At 40.5% G+C, this 16,360-nt stretch overlaps 1 protein-coding gene across 3 annotated transcripts in view; it reads left to right on the plus strand.

Moving 5' to 3' along the window:
- The window catches only part of LOC140186211 (M-phase phosphoprotein 9), a 118,291-nt gene that overhangs the window by 51,630 nt on the left and 50,301 nt on the right, over positions 1 to 16,360 (plus strand). For all 3 annotated transcript variants that reach the window (XM_072240188.1, XM_072240189.1, XM_072240190.1), the window contains 6 exons: positions 1,140 to 1,227; positions 1,451 to 1,666; positions 1,816 to 1,863; positions 3,654 to 3,718; positions 7,485 to 7,589; positions 11,103 to 11,267. In XM_072240188.1, the coding sequence (XP_072096289.1) occupies positions 1,140 to 1,227; positions 1,451 to 1,666; positions 1,816 to 1,863; positions 3,654 to 3,718; positions 7,485 to 7,589; positions 11,103 to 11,267 (687 nt within the window). The remainder of the gene's footprint in view (positions 1 to 1,139; positions 1,228 to 1,450; positions 1,667 to 1,815; positions 1,864 to 3,653; positions 3,719 to 7,484; positions 7,590 to 11,102; positions 11,268 to 16,360) is intronic.

A 16,360-nucleotide genomic window follows, 5' to 3' on the forward strand; every position in this document is an offset into this window, starting at 1 on the left:
GCTTTTGGTTTCAAATAAATTAAAATAAAGTTTTAGAAAAGTAAATCACTTGCTGTTCTTGTGCTTAATGTTATTTGGAATATAACCAAAATGTATGCTCTTTCTTATTTACTGCCTGTTACACCACTAGCACTTAGGGCAGCAATGAGGGTCCTCCATCTCTGTCTGTCGCACACAGGCATAGAAAGATTCATCATTGTTTTTCGGTAACAATTTTTGTTTGACCAGTCAGGGTTGTTAGCCCTGGGGTGAGCCCCTGAACCTCAAGGACCAGTGGACCACTCTTATTCTGGCCTCTACCCTTTGACCTCTTTGGCATGGGCGACCCTACCAGCTGTCAAAGCACATAGCCCTGACTCCAACAAACATAGCTCTTCAGGTCATTGAGTCACGCAAGCCTCTAAACCCTACAACAGGGTTGTGGTTCTCTTGGTGGTATGCTTTTTTTTTCCCTAGTATAGTTATATTGCACATTAAAAAGGCTGCAATTGTTTAAAATAATAAAAAAAACTTAACAGACACAAGAACAGGAATGTACTTTAACCTGGTCAACAGCATGAGAGCCCAGATGGACCAGGATAATGCGCTATTGGACATTGGCAGGATTGTATGTTACTTGTTCAACACAGCCTGGAGAGCAAATAGAAACAAAGAAAACCTACAGGCCCTTCGGCCCACGATGCTGCGCTGAATATGTACTTACTTTAGAAATTGCCTCAGGTTACCCATAGTCCTCTATTTTTCTATCTATGTACCTATCCAGGAGCCTCTTAAAAGACCCTATTGTATCCACTTTCACCACTGCCGCCAGCAGCCCATTTCATGCACTTACCACTTACCCCGACATCTCCTCTGTACCTACTTCCAAGCACCTTAAAACTATGCCCTCTTGTGTTAGCCATTTCAGCCCTGGGGAAAAAGCATCTGACTATCCACAGGATCAATGCCTCTCATTTGTAAAGTGGTCAGTGCATTCTAAAGAGCAATGGGAACTTGGAGTTAATTTTACACTCTACATCCCTGCATTGAAAACTCTGGCAGATTTGATTGCCTATTAGCATTGGGTGTTGTTTAATGAATATTGTCAATAACTTTATGAAACTATTGCAGGACTTCTAACAGTTACTTTGAATTTTCAGATGTGAACAATTGGAAGGAGCACTAACCGAAGCTGCCAAGCGAATTCGGGACCTTGAGAACAAGAACTATTTGATGGAAATGCAGTTGGTGGGTAGCAGTCACTGAGTAAAAGAATAGAATTTGTTTATACTTGAGAGCAAATACTACCGTCAAATCTTGACCAAAATTGAAGTTCAGACTGTAGGTTAGAAAATGTCTGATGAGAATAAGAATCTTGTACCATCCACAACAATGCCAGTTGTTCCTTGCTTTATTTTTTTTTCCATTTTATTTCCTAACAGTTGGAAATTACACTTGTGCTTTTGATTAGGCTGAGTGGCCTGGACGCTACGATGCAGTCAGTACTGCAGCTAAGGCTCTGCAACAACGCCTCGATGAAATGCGAAAAGATAGCAAGGAGAAAGATAACATGGTCAACAAACTCAATAGCAGGCTGAAAGACCTAGAAGAAGCTTTTGAACGGGCATACAAACACTCCGATAATAAAGATGCCCGACAGAAACAAGAGCACAAAATGCTACAAGATGTGAGTCAAGAATTTATTTATATCAGTTTGATAGCGAAAAAGATGGCACTAAATTATTCCTGGGTACAATTTTTATTGTAGAAGTATATCATTCTTTAATTTGTAAAGAATTTAATTTTTAATTTAAAAATTGCTGTCTTGTGTTGCAGTTGCTTACAGAGTACGAGTCACTGGGAAAAGAACATGAACGAGTCAAGGTAATTTCCAACCCTTTTTGCAGTGTGTGTTCATGGATCAGTTATGTATGAAAGGGGAGTCATTTGGCCCAGCTGAGCAGTGCAGTTTGATACAAAAGCAATCCTTAGGCCCTCGTTCTCCCCTCCCTATTACGCTAATTATCTTTTCCTTTCAATTATTTATTTAGCCCCTTTTGACTGCTATCCTTGAAACAACCTCCATAGTGGGCTCTGCAGTTCAGACCACACCACTTGCTATGTAAAAGTAGATTTTCCATGTTACCTTAGTTCATGTTATGATGTGTTTCTGGTGGTTTCTTTTTTTGTTGCTATCTTTGTGCATTTTTGATCGGGGCGGACTAGCACTGCGACCTGCAGATAGCGAGAGATACGGTGCTGGATTGAACTGAATGAAATATGCCTGAACTCTTGTGATGTCTTTCTGATCTGGTGCTTTGTATTCTGTGTTTTTCATTTTTTTGTTTTTAACTGCCATTGCATGTGTTTTTTTGTTTGCATGTTGGGGGTTTGATGTTTCTCTTTACAGGTTTCACGTTTTTTGTTTTGAGGCTGTCTGTGGGGAAGATGAATCTCAGGGTTGTATACTGCATACATATTTTGTTAATAAATGTACTTTGAACTTGAACTGATTCTGGCTCTAGGGGCACGTAATAATATTAAACATGTTATATTAGAGTCATAGAAACTTATGGCATTGAGGGCCCTTTCGGTCCACCTTCTCCACACTGCCCATGAAATCTATCTTGGCTAATACCATTTACCTGCATTAGGGGCCCATATCCCTCTACAACTTTCTTGTTCAAGTACTTGTCAATGCAATTCAAGTTTAATTGTCATTCGACCATACAGGAATACCCATGAATACAGCCAAACGAGACAGCGTTACTCCGGGGCCAAGGTGTAAAACATAGTACCGATAGTTACACATGGCACAGTGGGGAAAAGACAGTCACTTATCAGTTCCTAATATTGCAAAGAAAATAGAGCCATCCAATCCAATTGCAACTTGTAATTGCAGCCCTCCATTTCAATCAATATCTAAGTACTTGCAAAGTGCAATTATGAAGAAAGCACGGCCTTTACTTCCTTAGAAGCTTGCAAAGATTTGGCATGTTATCTAAAACTTTTAAAACCTTCCATAGATATGTGGTGGAGAGTATATTGACTAATTGTATCATGGCCTGGTATGAAAATACCAATGCCCTTGAATGGACAATCCTGCAAAAAGTAGTGGATGTGGTCCAGGCCATCATGCGTAAAGCCCTTCCCACCATTGAGCACAACTACACGAACACTTTTGCAGGAAAGCAGCATCCAATGGATCTCCACTACCTAGGTTATGCTCTCTTCTCGCTGCTGCCATAAGGAAGGAGGTACAGGGGCCTTGGTCCAACACCACCAGGCTCACTTGCCCCATCACTGAAATGTTCCCACAACCAATGGGCTCACTTTCAAGGATTCTTCATCTCATGTTCTTGATATTTATTGCTTATTTATTTATTATTATTTTTGTCTTTTGTATTTGCTCAGTTTGTTGTCTTTTGCCCATTGTTTGTCATGTTGTGCATGGTCTTTCATTGATTCTATTGTGTTTCTTCGATTAACTGTGAATGCCGGCAAGACAATGAATGTCAGGGTTGTATATGGTGACATATATGTACTTTGATAGTAATTTTACTTTGAACTTTGTATTTTTGTAATTTGTGCACCCTGGTGAAGTTGAATTTATTTTCTCTAGACCTTGTATAAATGTAGATATGGTCAATAATCTTTGTTATTTTACTGCTTAGGAAGCTTTGAATACCACAGAAGATAAACTGTATGATGCAAATTCTCAGATCTCAGAGCTGAAAAGGTTAGATAATGAAATTTTGCTTTATTTTATTATCTTGGCAAGAATGATAAATTCATTAAATTATTTTGTATCTTTTTAAAAGTGAATCTAGATACTCTGCAGTTATATTTAGAAACCTTTTTACTTGAGTAAGATTCGCTATAAAATTCATTACTAACCTCAATGCATGTTACTTCATTGTTACTTTTCCCATTTCTGACACGGTACATTAAATATTTCTCCAGAGTTTTTTTTATAGTCTAATAATCTAACCACAGCCTGTATCAAAATACAGGAGACCCTTAAGTTCTTTCCTGGCCCCCTCATGTTCCTCACATTTGAATGTCTGTTTTATTTTCGAATATGATCCAATTCTGTTTGGAAATCCACAGTTGAACCTGCTGCCAACATCCTTTCACACTGTGCATTCCAGGTCATAAACACCATTCCATGAAATATTTCTTGTCATGTCCCCTCCTTGATATTTTACCATTCACTTTAAATCAGGTTCCAACCTTTTTATTTATCCCTCCCCTCCCAGCTCTTCCAGCTGCACTGCCCAGCAACCCCTGATTTTAATTCTAGCTTAATCACAGGAAAATTTACAATGACCAACTAACCTACCAACTAGTACGTCTGTGGACTGTGGGAGGAAACTGGAGCACCCAGAGGAAACCCGTGTGGTCTAACTTACGAAATAAGAGAACGTGTCTGTCATTTCACCCCTTGAAATTGTTTCACAAGACTTAAGGTTTCCAACTTCTTTATGCCATTAGCTGAGGGGTTTGTGAACCCCAGGTTGGGAACCCCTGCACTAGACAAAACTTAGCTGATTTTGCCCTCAGTTGTATAACTCCTTCCAACACTACCCCTCGCCCTTGACACAGCAAGGATGTGATACTGGAGCTTTATTAGGCATTGGTCAGACCACACTTGGAATATTGTGAGCAGTTTTGGGCCCGTTATCTCAGAAAAAGTTGTGCTGGCATTGCAGAGTGTCCAGAGGAGGTTTGTGAAAATGTTTCAGGGAATGAAAGGGTTAATGTATGAGGAGTGTTTGATTGCTCTGGGCCTGTACTCGCTGGAGTTTAGAAGAATGAGGAGAGATCTCATTGAAACCTATCGAATATTGAAGGCCCAGGTGGAGTGGATGTGGTGAGGATGTTTCCTGCATTGGTGAGTTTAGGACCTCCATCCATTTAGAGCAGATGAGGAGAAATTTCTTTAGCCAGAGTGTGGTGAATCTGTGGAATTCATTGCCACAGACAGTTGTGGAGGCCAAGATATTGGGTATATTTTAAAGTGGAAGTTAATAGGTTTTGATTAGTCAGGGTGTCCAAGGTTACATGGAGAAGGCAGGAGAATGGGGTTGTGAGGGCCAATAAATCAGCTATAATGGAATAGCAGAGCAGACTCGATGGGCTAAATGACCCAATTTTTCTCCTATGTCTTATGGTCTTATAAACCAAAACTGTCTGCTTTGGCCGTGAATATATTCAGTGATGCAGCCTCCACATTCTCTGGGTCAGCGATTCATAACATTCCTAGAGAAAAAAATGCTCCTCATCTCCATCTTGTAGTGCTTAGTCAAAGATCCTTCCGTCAGAACTGGGAGAGAGTTAGCTCTCGTTTAACTTTAGTTTTTTCTCTTCTGCTGTTCTGAAGATTTCTGATATTTCTTTGATCAGAAATATTGACTCTGTTTCTCTATTCACAAGTATGCCTGACCTGCTGAAATGTTTCAGATTTCAATAGCTTTTGTCAATAGTATGTCAATAGCTTTTGAGTACATGATTTTGAGGAAATGGGTTAATAGCACAGTGACCATTCTCCCTCTGATGCTATGGTGTATTTGATCTTCCATGTGGGAAGGTACATTGATAGAAACGCAGGAAGCATTCCGGGGCATTTTCCTTTTTTTTTTTCTCCACTATAGAACATGTTCCTTCACTATGAACCTCTTTTCATAATTCTGCTTCACTTCCTTTGATTCCCTTGTGTATGTTCATGAAGATCTGGCTCCATGACCTTGTGTGCTGGAGAATTTCACAGGGTTTCACAGTCTTCTGGGTCCTGCTGATGTGAAAGGATGGCACAGTGGAGCAACTGGAGGAGCTGCAGCCTCACAGTAACCAGAGTTCAATCCTGACTGCGGTTTCACGTTCTCCCTGTGTCTGTGTCGATGTACTTTGGTTTCCTCTCACGCCACAAAGATGTGCCAGTTGTTGGATTAATTGGCCACTGAAAATAGCGCCCAGTGAGGGATGTTGAGGAAAATGGAAGATTCATGTAAATAGGTGGTTGGGAGTGGACTGATGACCCTGTGACCATGCTGTAGCTCTCTGACTATCATTCTACCGTATCCTGAGGGTGCTACAGGCCCTTCATGCAGCCAAATCCTCTTGCATTGAAATTTGCCGCCCTAAATATCTGTCAACCAATTCAGAATTTCTGCCAATATATTACTCCAATTCCTATGTACTTTAATCTTGTACATTAATTCCATTTGTAGGACCTTGTCTAAAGCTTTCAGAAAGTACAATACTCCAAGGCCTATGATCGTTCCTTGGTTACATGCATAAAAAATTCTGGTAGATCCGTTACACATGACTTTTCCCTTTCATGAAACCTGCTGACGTTGCACATTTGCCCAGTCCTAGAATAGTACAGCACATTTGGCCCACAATGTTGTGCTGAACCAGCTAAAAGGCAAATCAAAAACACCCACACACTAATCCTTCCTACCTACACCATGTTTGTGTCCCTCCATCTTCCTTACATCCATGTGCCTATCTAAACGTCTCTTAAAGGACTCGAATGTATTTGTCTCTAGCACAATACCAGGTGGTGCATTTTAGGCATCCACCTCTCTTAGTTTAAAAAAAAACTTGCTCCTCACATCCCCTTTGAGCCTACCCCCTTTTACCTTCAATGCATACTCTCTGGTATTTAACATTTCTACCCTGGGAAGTAGATGCTCTCTGCCCACTGTATCTATGCCTCTCATAATTTTTTAAAGCCTCTATTAGATCTCTCCTCAGTCTCCAAAGCTCCAGAGAAAACAACCCAAGTTTGTCCCGACTGTCACGATAGCACATGCCCTCTAAACCAGGCTGCATTCTGGTAAATCTCTTCTGCACCCATTCCAAAGCCTCAACATCCTTCCTATAGTGGAACGGTGAGAACTGTATGCAATACTTGAGATGTGAGCTAACTAGTGTTTTAAAAAGTTGCAACATAACCTCCTGATATTTGATCTCAAAGTTCTGTAATCACGTGATTCTGGCTGATTCAAGATAATAATTGATTCTGTTGACCCGCTGCCGTCCAGCAAAAGGTTCAGGACACTAAAAGCCAGAACAAATAGACTGAGGAACAGCTTCTATCCCAGAGCTGTGGCCTCCATCACACCACTCCCACAGAACAATGACTGAAACTGTGAGCACACACAAGGACTCAAATACTTGCAGTAACGGCACTTTGTGCATTACTGTGATATTCTGGTACTGCTGCAACTTATTTCCTGCCACTTATCTATTTAATACTGTTTTTCTATTACTGTCTTGTTTTTATACCGCTTTATTTAATTGCCTGAGAGGAAGCCAAACAGAGTTTCATTGTACCTAAGTATAATGACAATAAAGATCATTCAATTCAATTCAATATTTTGCCTACTACCGATGCTGGGTTTACTGCTCTGAATTTCTACTTCTCTCCATTCTTGACTATAACCTACACTTAATTAGTTGTATCTCATCAGTAATTAATTTGTTTGTTCTCTTTTCAGAGTTGTATCTAAGCTTGAGGCTCAGATTAGACAAGCAGACCATGAGAGGAGCTACATGAAGGTCCGGACTAGTGCAGAAAGCTGTTTACGTACATCAAGCAACAGGTAAATGGTTGCAGGAGTCAAAGCTTCTGCTTCTGAGAAAACTCATAACATTTCCTACACAAAATTTCTGCACAACATTCACTTTCATAGCTTCCTTGGTACTCATAATTTGAGTCTCAAAGTTAAAATACTCATTAAAACATCCTCAACGTTCAAGGGTAGGGAATTCTAAAGATTCATGATTCTCTAAGTTATATTTCTTCTCACCTATCTCTTAAATACCTGGCCCTTACCTTGAAAGTATGTGGGTCCCAGCTCTAGATTGTCCACCTAGTGGAAAGACTCTCAACAGTATATATAGCCTGTTGAGGGATCATTTGTTGCTCTGAAACACCAGGGAATTGTTGGTTCATTTTATAATCACTCATTTATGAGATTACTTTCTCAGAAATAAACGCAGTGAGCTTTTAATGTATCATTTGTAAGATTGTCAATCCTTGTGTCAGAGGTCATAATGACAAATTATTTTAAATTGTTGTTTCCATATTCAGCTCAATGTATTTGTATATGCATCCACAAACAAAGGAGACGCTTTACACATCTTCAACTGCAAGAAAACACTTTATTAGAACTATCAAAAATGCAAAACAGAAAGAAAAATAAATGTCTACAGTAGTAGCTGTCATAGAAAAGCAGCATCCATCATCAGAGATTTCCGCCACCCAGATCATGCTTCCTTCTTGCTGCTGAGATGTTCCCAGAACCAATAATCTCACTTCAAGTACTCTATCTCATTATCTCATGTTCTTGTTATTTATTGCTATCTATATTTGTATTTGCACAGCTTGTTGCTTTCTGCACTCTGATCTTTCATTGGCCCTGTTAGAGTTACTATTCTATAGATTTGCTGAGTATGTCCTCAGGAAATTGAGTCTCAGGGTTGTATATGGTGACATATTTGTACTTTAATAATAAAGTTTAATTTGAACTTTGAAATCAAAATAATGCTCATCATTCACTGAACAAGCTGATCTCTGCTCTGTTGAGGGGGTTGATGGGCAGGGGGGAGCCACAGATCTGGCAATCTCATGCAGCTTGTTTTTCTTTTTCTTTTTCCTCTCCCCCCCACCCTCTCACACAATCTGAGTAACAAATTATGCATTTTAATTAATTTGTTCATTCATTTGTTAAATGTGTGTTGTATGACGTAGACAATCATGGTCTTTCCATGTCCATGTTTGTTCGTGTCAAATTTTTCTGCAGAAGTGGTTTACCATTGTCACCTTCTGGGCAGTCTCTTCACAAGACAGGTGATCTCAGCCATTATCAATACTCTTCAGAGATTGCCTGCCTGGTGTCAGTGATAGCATAACTAGGACTTGTGATATGCACCAGCTGCTCATACGACCATCCTCCCATGGCTTCATGGGACTCTGATCTTGGGTGGGGGGGGTGGGGGTTGTGGTTGGGGCACTAAGCAGGTGCTACACCTTGCCCAGGCTAACAGAGGGAAAGAGCGCCTTACACTTCCTTTAGTAGAGACATATTTCAATATAGAACAAATTAGAACACTACCAGTAGTGCTACAGCACTATCAAACTATGAGTTCCTAAGAGTTAACAATGGAAAAGTTTATCCAGTGTACACAATGAACAAAATCAGCACAGATATTGGACTGCCTTCATGCAATTCTATCGCAGATTGCATCCTCCAAATCTTCATTTCCATTATAAGATTCAAGATAATTGTTGATACCTCCAAAATCTTCATAGTTCTTAACTTGTTAGGTAGTGAAGTAGTTTCATTTTCACTCCCAGCTCTTTCTGGCATTTCCAAGCCCGAATGTTTGAAACTGCAGTGAACGAAACAGTTCTGAATTGCCTAATTGCTTATTTCTTACCAACTATCAGTGACAAAAATCACTGCTTTTTTTCTAACGCAAACATATGCTTTTAAAAACAGTTCACTCTGAGCACGGTGTAGTGTCTAATGGCCACATAATGGTTCATGACTGACATTAGTTAGAAACTGTTAGCAACAGTCTCTTGCCCCAGTTCAGCAGCATAGTGTTCCAAATAAACAAAGGGAATCTAGTTATTTTCTCGATTAGATTTTGTTCACTAAGCGTTGTCCCAAATAAGTGACTACCCCAATTAACTGATGGGCCAATTAACCAGAATCCAGTATATTTTATTTTTAGCTGTTAATTTTTTTAACAAGCCTTTGGGATTTTGCTATTAATGCATAATTTAACAACAGCTAATTAACATTTTTGTAATCATCATGTCAGTCTGAATTATTTTGATGTTCGACTTCCAGCATGATTGTAGGTAACATTGAGATGTATTTTGAGGTATGGTAACATCTGAAGTTTATTGACACAAGTGTGGAAGCAAGTATTCTGTTACAAGCTTCTTGTAGGCAACTGCAAACTAAATTTAAATTTAATTAATTTTCCATTTGTCTATGAACTTCAGCCAAAATTGATGAATTACTTGAAGTGGAAACTGGACAACAAATATAGAAACAGATAGAGGTTTCATTGGATTATGTCTGGTAACAACATAACAATACCATGTTGTGATTTCTCCACCACTAGTAGCTATGTCTTCAGCTGCTGAGGCTCTATGCTCAGGAAATCCCTCCCTGAACCCCTATCTTTCGATCTCTTTCTTCCTTAATTTAATTTTAAAATCAGGTTTAATGACAGAGCTTTTAACTGAGTCAATACTGCATTTTGTTGGATAAACTAGTATAAATGGGAGTTGAGAATACAGGATGCAATTTGGATAATCCTAATCATTTGGACTTTTTGAGATCCAGGGTTGTAATTATTAACACAAATGTAATTTATGTCCCCACTTAAAAAAGTTAAAATGTACAAAACCTAATTGAGATGCAGTACTGTGTGCAAAAGTCTTAGGCACATTACATATATAACTAGGGTGCCTAGGACTTCTGCACATTATTGTATATTATGTCTTTCCAGTTACCAAATAACACTTAATAGTATACAAAGCTAAGTAGTCTTTATTTTTCTTTTTTTTTGTTTCCCAACCACCTTCCTATTTTAGCCAATATACAGTACTGTGCAAAAGTCTTTTGCACCCTATCTGCATATATAAAGTCTTGCACAGTTTGTTTGTTTTGTGCCACGTGGTATGTCCATGATTGTCCTTGCCAAATTTATCTACAGAAGTAGTTAGCCATTGTCACCTTCTGTGCAGTGTATTTACAAGATGGGTGACCCCAGCCATTGTCAATACTCTTCAGAGAATGTCTGCCTGGCGTCAGTGGTCACATGAACAGGTGATCTGCACCAGCTGCTCAAACGACCGTCACCACCTGCTCCCATGGCTTCATGTGTCCCTGGTTGGGGGATGGGGGGGGTGCTAAGCAGGTGCCCAAGGGTGACCTGCAGACTAGTGGAGAGAAGGAGCCCCTTACACCTTTGCAAGAGATGTATCTCCACCCTGCCACCCCTTTACACAATAAAAAAAATTATGGGCTAATCAATATTTTGTCATTTGAGGCTTCTTTGCATTGTTTCATTATTCTGTTGTTTCTAAACAGCCTTTTTAACCACCACAATGCTTATCATTCTCCTGTAAAATCTGCTTCAACTGATGTGGCAAGACGGAAGTGGTTGACTCCAGGTTCTGATTATTCCATCTTCACAGGACGTCCTTTAGAGAGTAACTACAGTGGATTTGAGGAAACTCACTTGCAGCCCAGAAGGTCAGTCCAGCATACTTACCTTGGAAATGAAAATAGGAAATTGTAGATCAGATAACAACTTGGAGAGAGAAATAATTGATATTTCCATTCAGTGGCCTCTCATTGAGGAAGAAAGACAAAGTATTGGAACTGTGAGGTGCAGAATGTTAGAGCTACTGGGTAGTTCCAGAATCTTCTGTGGTTTACATTTCAAAGTTCCAGCAATTATTTTAACCCCGTAATTCTTCCCATGCATCTCCTTTCAAAGGACTGATCAGCCATGATGAACTAGATGCTACCAAAAGCTATAGGAATCACCAGGACTGTCTTGGTCTTACCCTACCCTACCATACACATTCCCATTGTTCTCCCACTTCTCCTGTTTTCTTACGCTCTAATGAAGTCATCCACATGAAAATATACACAGCACAAGAATTTGCACCCTGGTTGATCCTCCTTGATCCTGTTAGAGTTACTGATCTAATCCACTAATTTGCTGAGTGTGCCCGCAAGAAGATCAATCTCAGGGTTGTATATGGTGACATATATGTACTTTGATAATAAAGCTTACTTTGAACTTTGAAGTCTGGCCCATCGAGCCTGCTGTGCCATTCAATATGCTCATGGTTGTTCTGCCTCAGGCCTCAACTCCATATCTGTGCCAGTTGCATGTAGCCCTCACTTCTTTGCTTTCTCAAAAAATTACCTACCTTTTCCTTAAGCTCTACCAGTGAACTAACCTCCGCAATCCCCAAAGAAATATTTATTATGCATCTCATCACTCCAGTCATAGAATCATAGAAAAGTGCAGCACAGAACCAAACCCTTCAGCCCATCTAGTCCATGCGGAACCATTTAAACTGCCTACTCCCATTGACATGCACCAGGACCATAACCCTCCATATACCTATCTAAAATGTACCTATCTCAATGACTTGCCCCTTTATCTTGTAACTATGTCACCTCATTTGAGACTTCTCTACCAATGGAAACATCTCAGGACACAAACCTGCAGATGCTACAATCTGGTGGAACAAAGAAACTGCATCAGGAATTCGGGTCTTGACCCAAAACGTCGACTTTCTCTCTCCCTCCACGGATGTTGCCTGACCCACTGAATTCCTCCATCGCCCTTTTTTTGCGATAGAAACACCTTTGCATCTATCTTGTCACGTGCCATTAGGACAGGTATTTTTTATGCCGTGGACCCCTACCATTAACTGACAGGTCCATGGACCCCAGGTTGGGAACCCCTGCTGTAGCGGCAAAACCAAACCAAAAACCAAAACTAAACAATTGCTGCCAATCTGTGACCGCTGGGGAGTTGTTATATTTGCATGACAAACCCCCAGCTCCAATGATTTCCAAAAATTGAATGCTTTATTCCATCCTTTATTAGCAATTAGCAAACATATAATCTTGAAGTGACGAAACTTAAGCATACATACAGTGGCACGCAGAAGTTTGGGCACCCCGGTCAAAATTTCTGTTACTGTGAATAGTTAAGTGAGTAGAAGATGAACTGATCTCCAAAAGTCATAAAGTTAAAGATGAAACATTCTTTTCAACATTTTAAGCAAGATTAGTGTATTATTTTTGTTTTGTACAATTTTAGAGTGAAAAAAAGGAAAGGAGCACCATGCAAAAGTTTGGGCACCCAAGAGATTTGAGCTCTCGGATAACTTTTACCAAGGTCTCAGACCTTAGTTAGCTTGTTAGGGCTAACCCTGTCCCAACAATCAGCAGCCATGGGTTCCTCTAAGCAGCTGCCTAGCACTCTGAAAATTAAAATAAATGTTGCCCACATAGCAAGAGAAGGCTTTAAGAAGATAGCAAAGCGTTTTCAAATAGCCGTTTTCTCAGTTCGTGATGTAATTAAGAAATGGCAGTTAACAGGAACAGTTGAGGTCTGGAAGACCAAGAAAACTTTCCGAGAGAACTGGTCATAGGATTGCTAGAAAGGCAAATCAAAACCCCTGTTTGACTGCAAAAGACTTTCAGGAAGATTTAGCAGACTCTGGAGTGGTGGTGCACTGTTCTACTGTGCAGCGACACCTGCACAAATATGACCTTCATGGAAGAGTCATCAGAAGAAAACTTTTCCTGCATCCTCACCACAAAATTCAGCGTCAGAAGTTTGCAAAGGAACATCTAAACAAGCCTGATTCATTTTGGAAACAAGTCCTGTGGACTACTGAAGTTAAAATAGAACTTTCTGGCCGCAATGAGCAAATGTATGTTTGGAGAAAAAAGGGTGCAGAATTTCATGAAAAGAACACCTTTGCAACTGTTAAATACGGGAGTGGATCAATCATGCTTTGGGCTTGTGTTGCAGCCAGTGGTATGGGGAACATTTCACTGGTAGAGGGAAGAATGAATTCAATTAAATACCAGCAAATTCTGGAAGCAAACATCATACGGTCTGTAAAAAAAGCTGAAGGTGAAAAGAGGATGGCTTCTACAACAGGATAATGATCCTAAGCACACCTCAAAATCCACAATGGACTACCTCAAGAGGCACAAGCTGAAGGTTTTGCCATGGCCCCCGACCTAAACATCATCGAGAATCTGTGGATAGACCTCAAAAGAGCAGTGCATGTAAGACGGCCCAAGAATCTCACTGAACTAGAAGCCTTTTGCAAGGAAGAATGGGGGGAAATCCCCCAAACAAGAATTGAAGACTGTTAGCTGGCTACAGGAAGCATTTACAAGCTGCGATACTTGCCAAAGGGGGTGTTACTAAGTACTGACCATGCAGGGTGCCCAACTTTTGCTTCAGGCCCTTTTCCTTTTTTGTTATTTTGAAACTGTAAAAGATGATAATAAAAAAATAATTTGCTTAAAATATTAAACAAATGTGTCATCTTTAACTTTATACCTTTTGGAAATCAGGTCATCTTTTACTCGCTTAGCTATTCACAGTAGCAGAAATTTTGACCAGGGGTGCCCAAACTTTTGCATGCCACTGTAAGTATAAGCTAAATGATACTGAGCACTCTTGAGCGATATCTCAGTGAAAGATATGACATCTGTCAGCCCCAAGCTGCTCACTGCCACAAAATAAGCAAGAATACGTAACTTATTTCCTTTGTTTTACCACGCCCCCACTTGTGTTACTCGTTACCTTAGTAAACATGCAACACAGAATATAAAGCAGATAGAGAACAGACACATGGCTCCTACACCTGCCGTAGAATTTTAAATATATCAAATAAGGTTACACTTCAGAATTCCAGTGAATAAAAATCTCAGTCTTAGCTGTTTATGAGAGGATGTTCCAGGAATTACACAATTATCTCTTGGAGTATCCTCTTTCTTATATACGAGGGCCAAGAACCTGTGCATTTCTTCAGGTGCAGACTCAGTAACATCTTGTGCAAGTATCACAGCACAATGAGGAGGTGTACAGGAGTGAGATTGATCAGCTGGTTGAGTGGTGTTGTAATAGCAACCTCGTGTTCAACATCAACAAGACCAAAGAATTGATTGTGATTTTCAGGAAAGGAAAATTGGGAGAAGATATATTAAGGGGTCAGTAGTGGAAAGAGTAAGCAGTTCTAAGTTCCTGGATGTCAACATCTCAGGACTTATCCTGGGCCCAATTCATTGATGCTATCATGCCCCTACTTCATTTGGAGTTTGATGAGATTTGATATGTCCTCAAAGGCTCTTGCAAATTTCTGGAAGTGTATTTTGGAGAGCATTCTGGCTGGTTGCATCACAGCCTGGTATGGAGGCTCCAGTGCACAGGATCACAAGAGACTGCACAGGGTTGTAAACTCAGCCAGCTCTGTCTGGGCATAACCATTGAGGACCATTCAAGAGGCAGCATCCGTCATTAAGGACCCTCATACCTGGGACATGCTGTCATCTTGATACCACCATTGGGGAGGGGGTAGAGGGATCTGAAGATCTTCACTCAATAATTGAGGAACAGCTTCTCCTTCGCCATCAGATTTCTGAATGGTCCGTACAATCTCTATTCTGAGAAACAGCCCTTAACCTTTGTCCTCTGCATCCTACCTCAGAGCTGATATCGAGTCCTTCCAAACTCCTGCAACCCATGTACCTGTTCACCTGAGACCAGAAAACACAATACTCCAAATGTGGCCTAACCAAATTTTATATATGTGCATCATGATTTCCTGTCCCTTAAACTTAGAATAACATGCCCAATGAAGACAAACATGCCATAGCCCAGTCACTTACAGTACGTTGTCACTTTCAGGGAACTATGAATTTGGACCTCTGTACATCAGTGCTCTGTAAGGTCTTACCTTTTTCTGTATATTTCCCCCCCAAAGTGCAACACCTCTCACTTGCCCTGATTAAGTTCCTGTCTGCCATTTGAAAAGAATGGACAAGCTCACAGCATGCTGGGTAGGATAATTAGAAAGATGCTGCTCCCGTTGATCAATACATCAAGCAGTTGGTGACAAATTTAGATTAATGGGGAAAGACATGGGGTTATGAAGAATGAACTTTTTTTTCTCCTCTATTCTTCATAATCATCATAATCATCACTATCATTATCATTATGTTCTGTGTCGTATGACTTGGATGATCATGGTTTTCCACCTGTCTTTCTCTTCTTCTTTTCCCTTTCCATGACCATGGTTGTTCTTGGCAAAGTTTTCTACAGAAGTGGTTTGCCATTGCCTTCTTCTGGACAGCGTCTTTACAAGACTAGTGGACCCCCCCCCCCCCCCCCCCTATCCCAAGCTATTATCAATACTCTTCAGATGTTGTCTGCCTGGTGTCAGTGGTCACATAACCAGGACTTGTGATCTGCACCAGCTGCTCAAACAACCATCACCACCTGCTCCCATGGCTTCACGAGACCCTGATGGGTGGGGGGAGGGGGGAGCTAAGCAGGTAATTCACCGTGCCCAAGGGTGACCTGCAGGTAAGTGGAGGAAAGGAGTGCCTTGCACCTCCTATGGTAGAGACATATTTTCACTCAACCACCCATTCTGTCTTCTCTCTTCTCCCCCCCCCCCCCATTAGACAGTGGATATCACATGTAGTTTTTTCAGTACATGGACCATGGACTGCAGTTTAGATGGACTCTGGATCAAAGTCTCTCTGGGGGCTTTTGCTGGTGTAACTGGGGG

This window comes from Mobula birostris, chromosome 22 (assembly GCF_030028105.1).
Source record: "Mobula birostris isolate sMobBir1 chromosome 22, sMobBir1.hap1, whole genome shotgun sequence".
Taxonomy (NCBI): Eukaryota; Metazoa; Chordata; class Chondrichthyes; order Myliobatiformes; family Myliobatidae; genus Mobula; species Mobula birostris.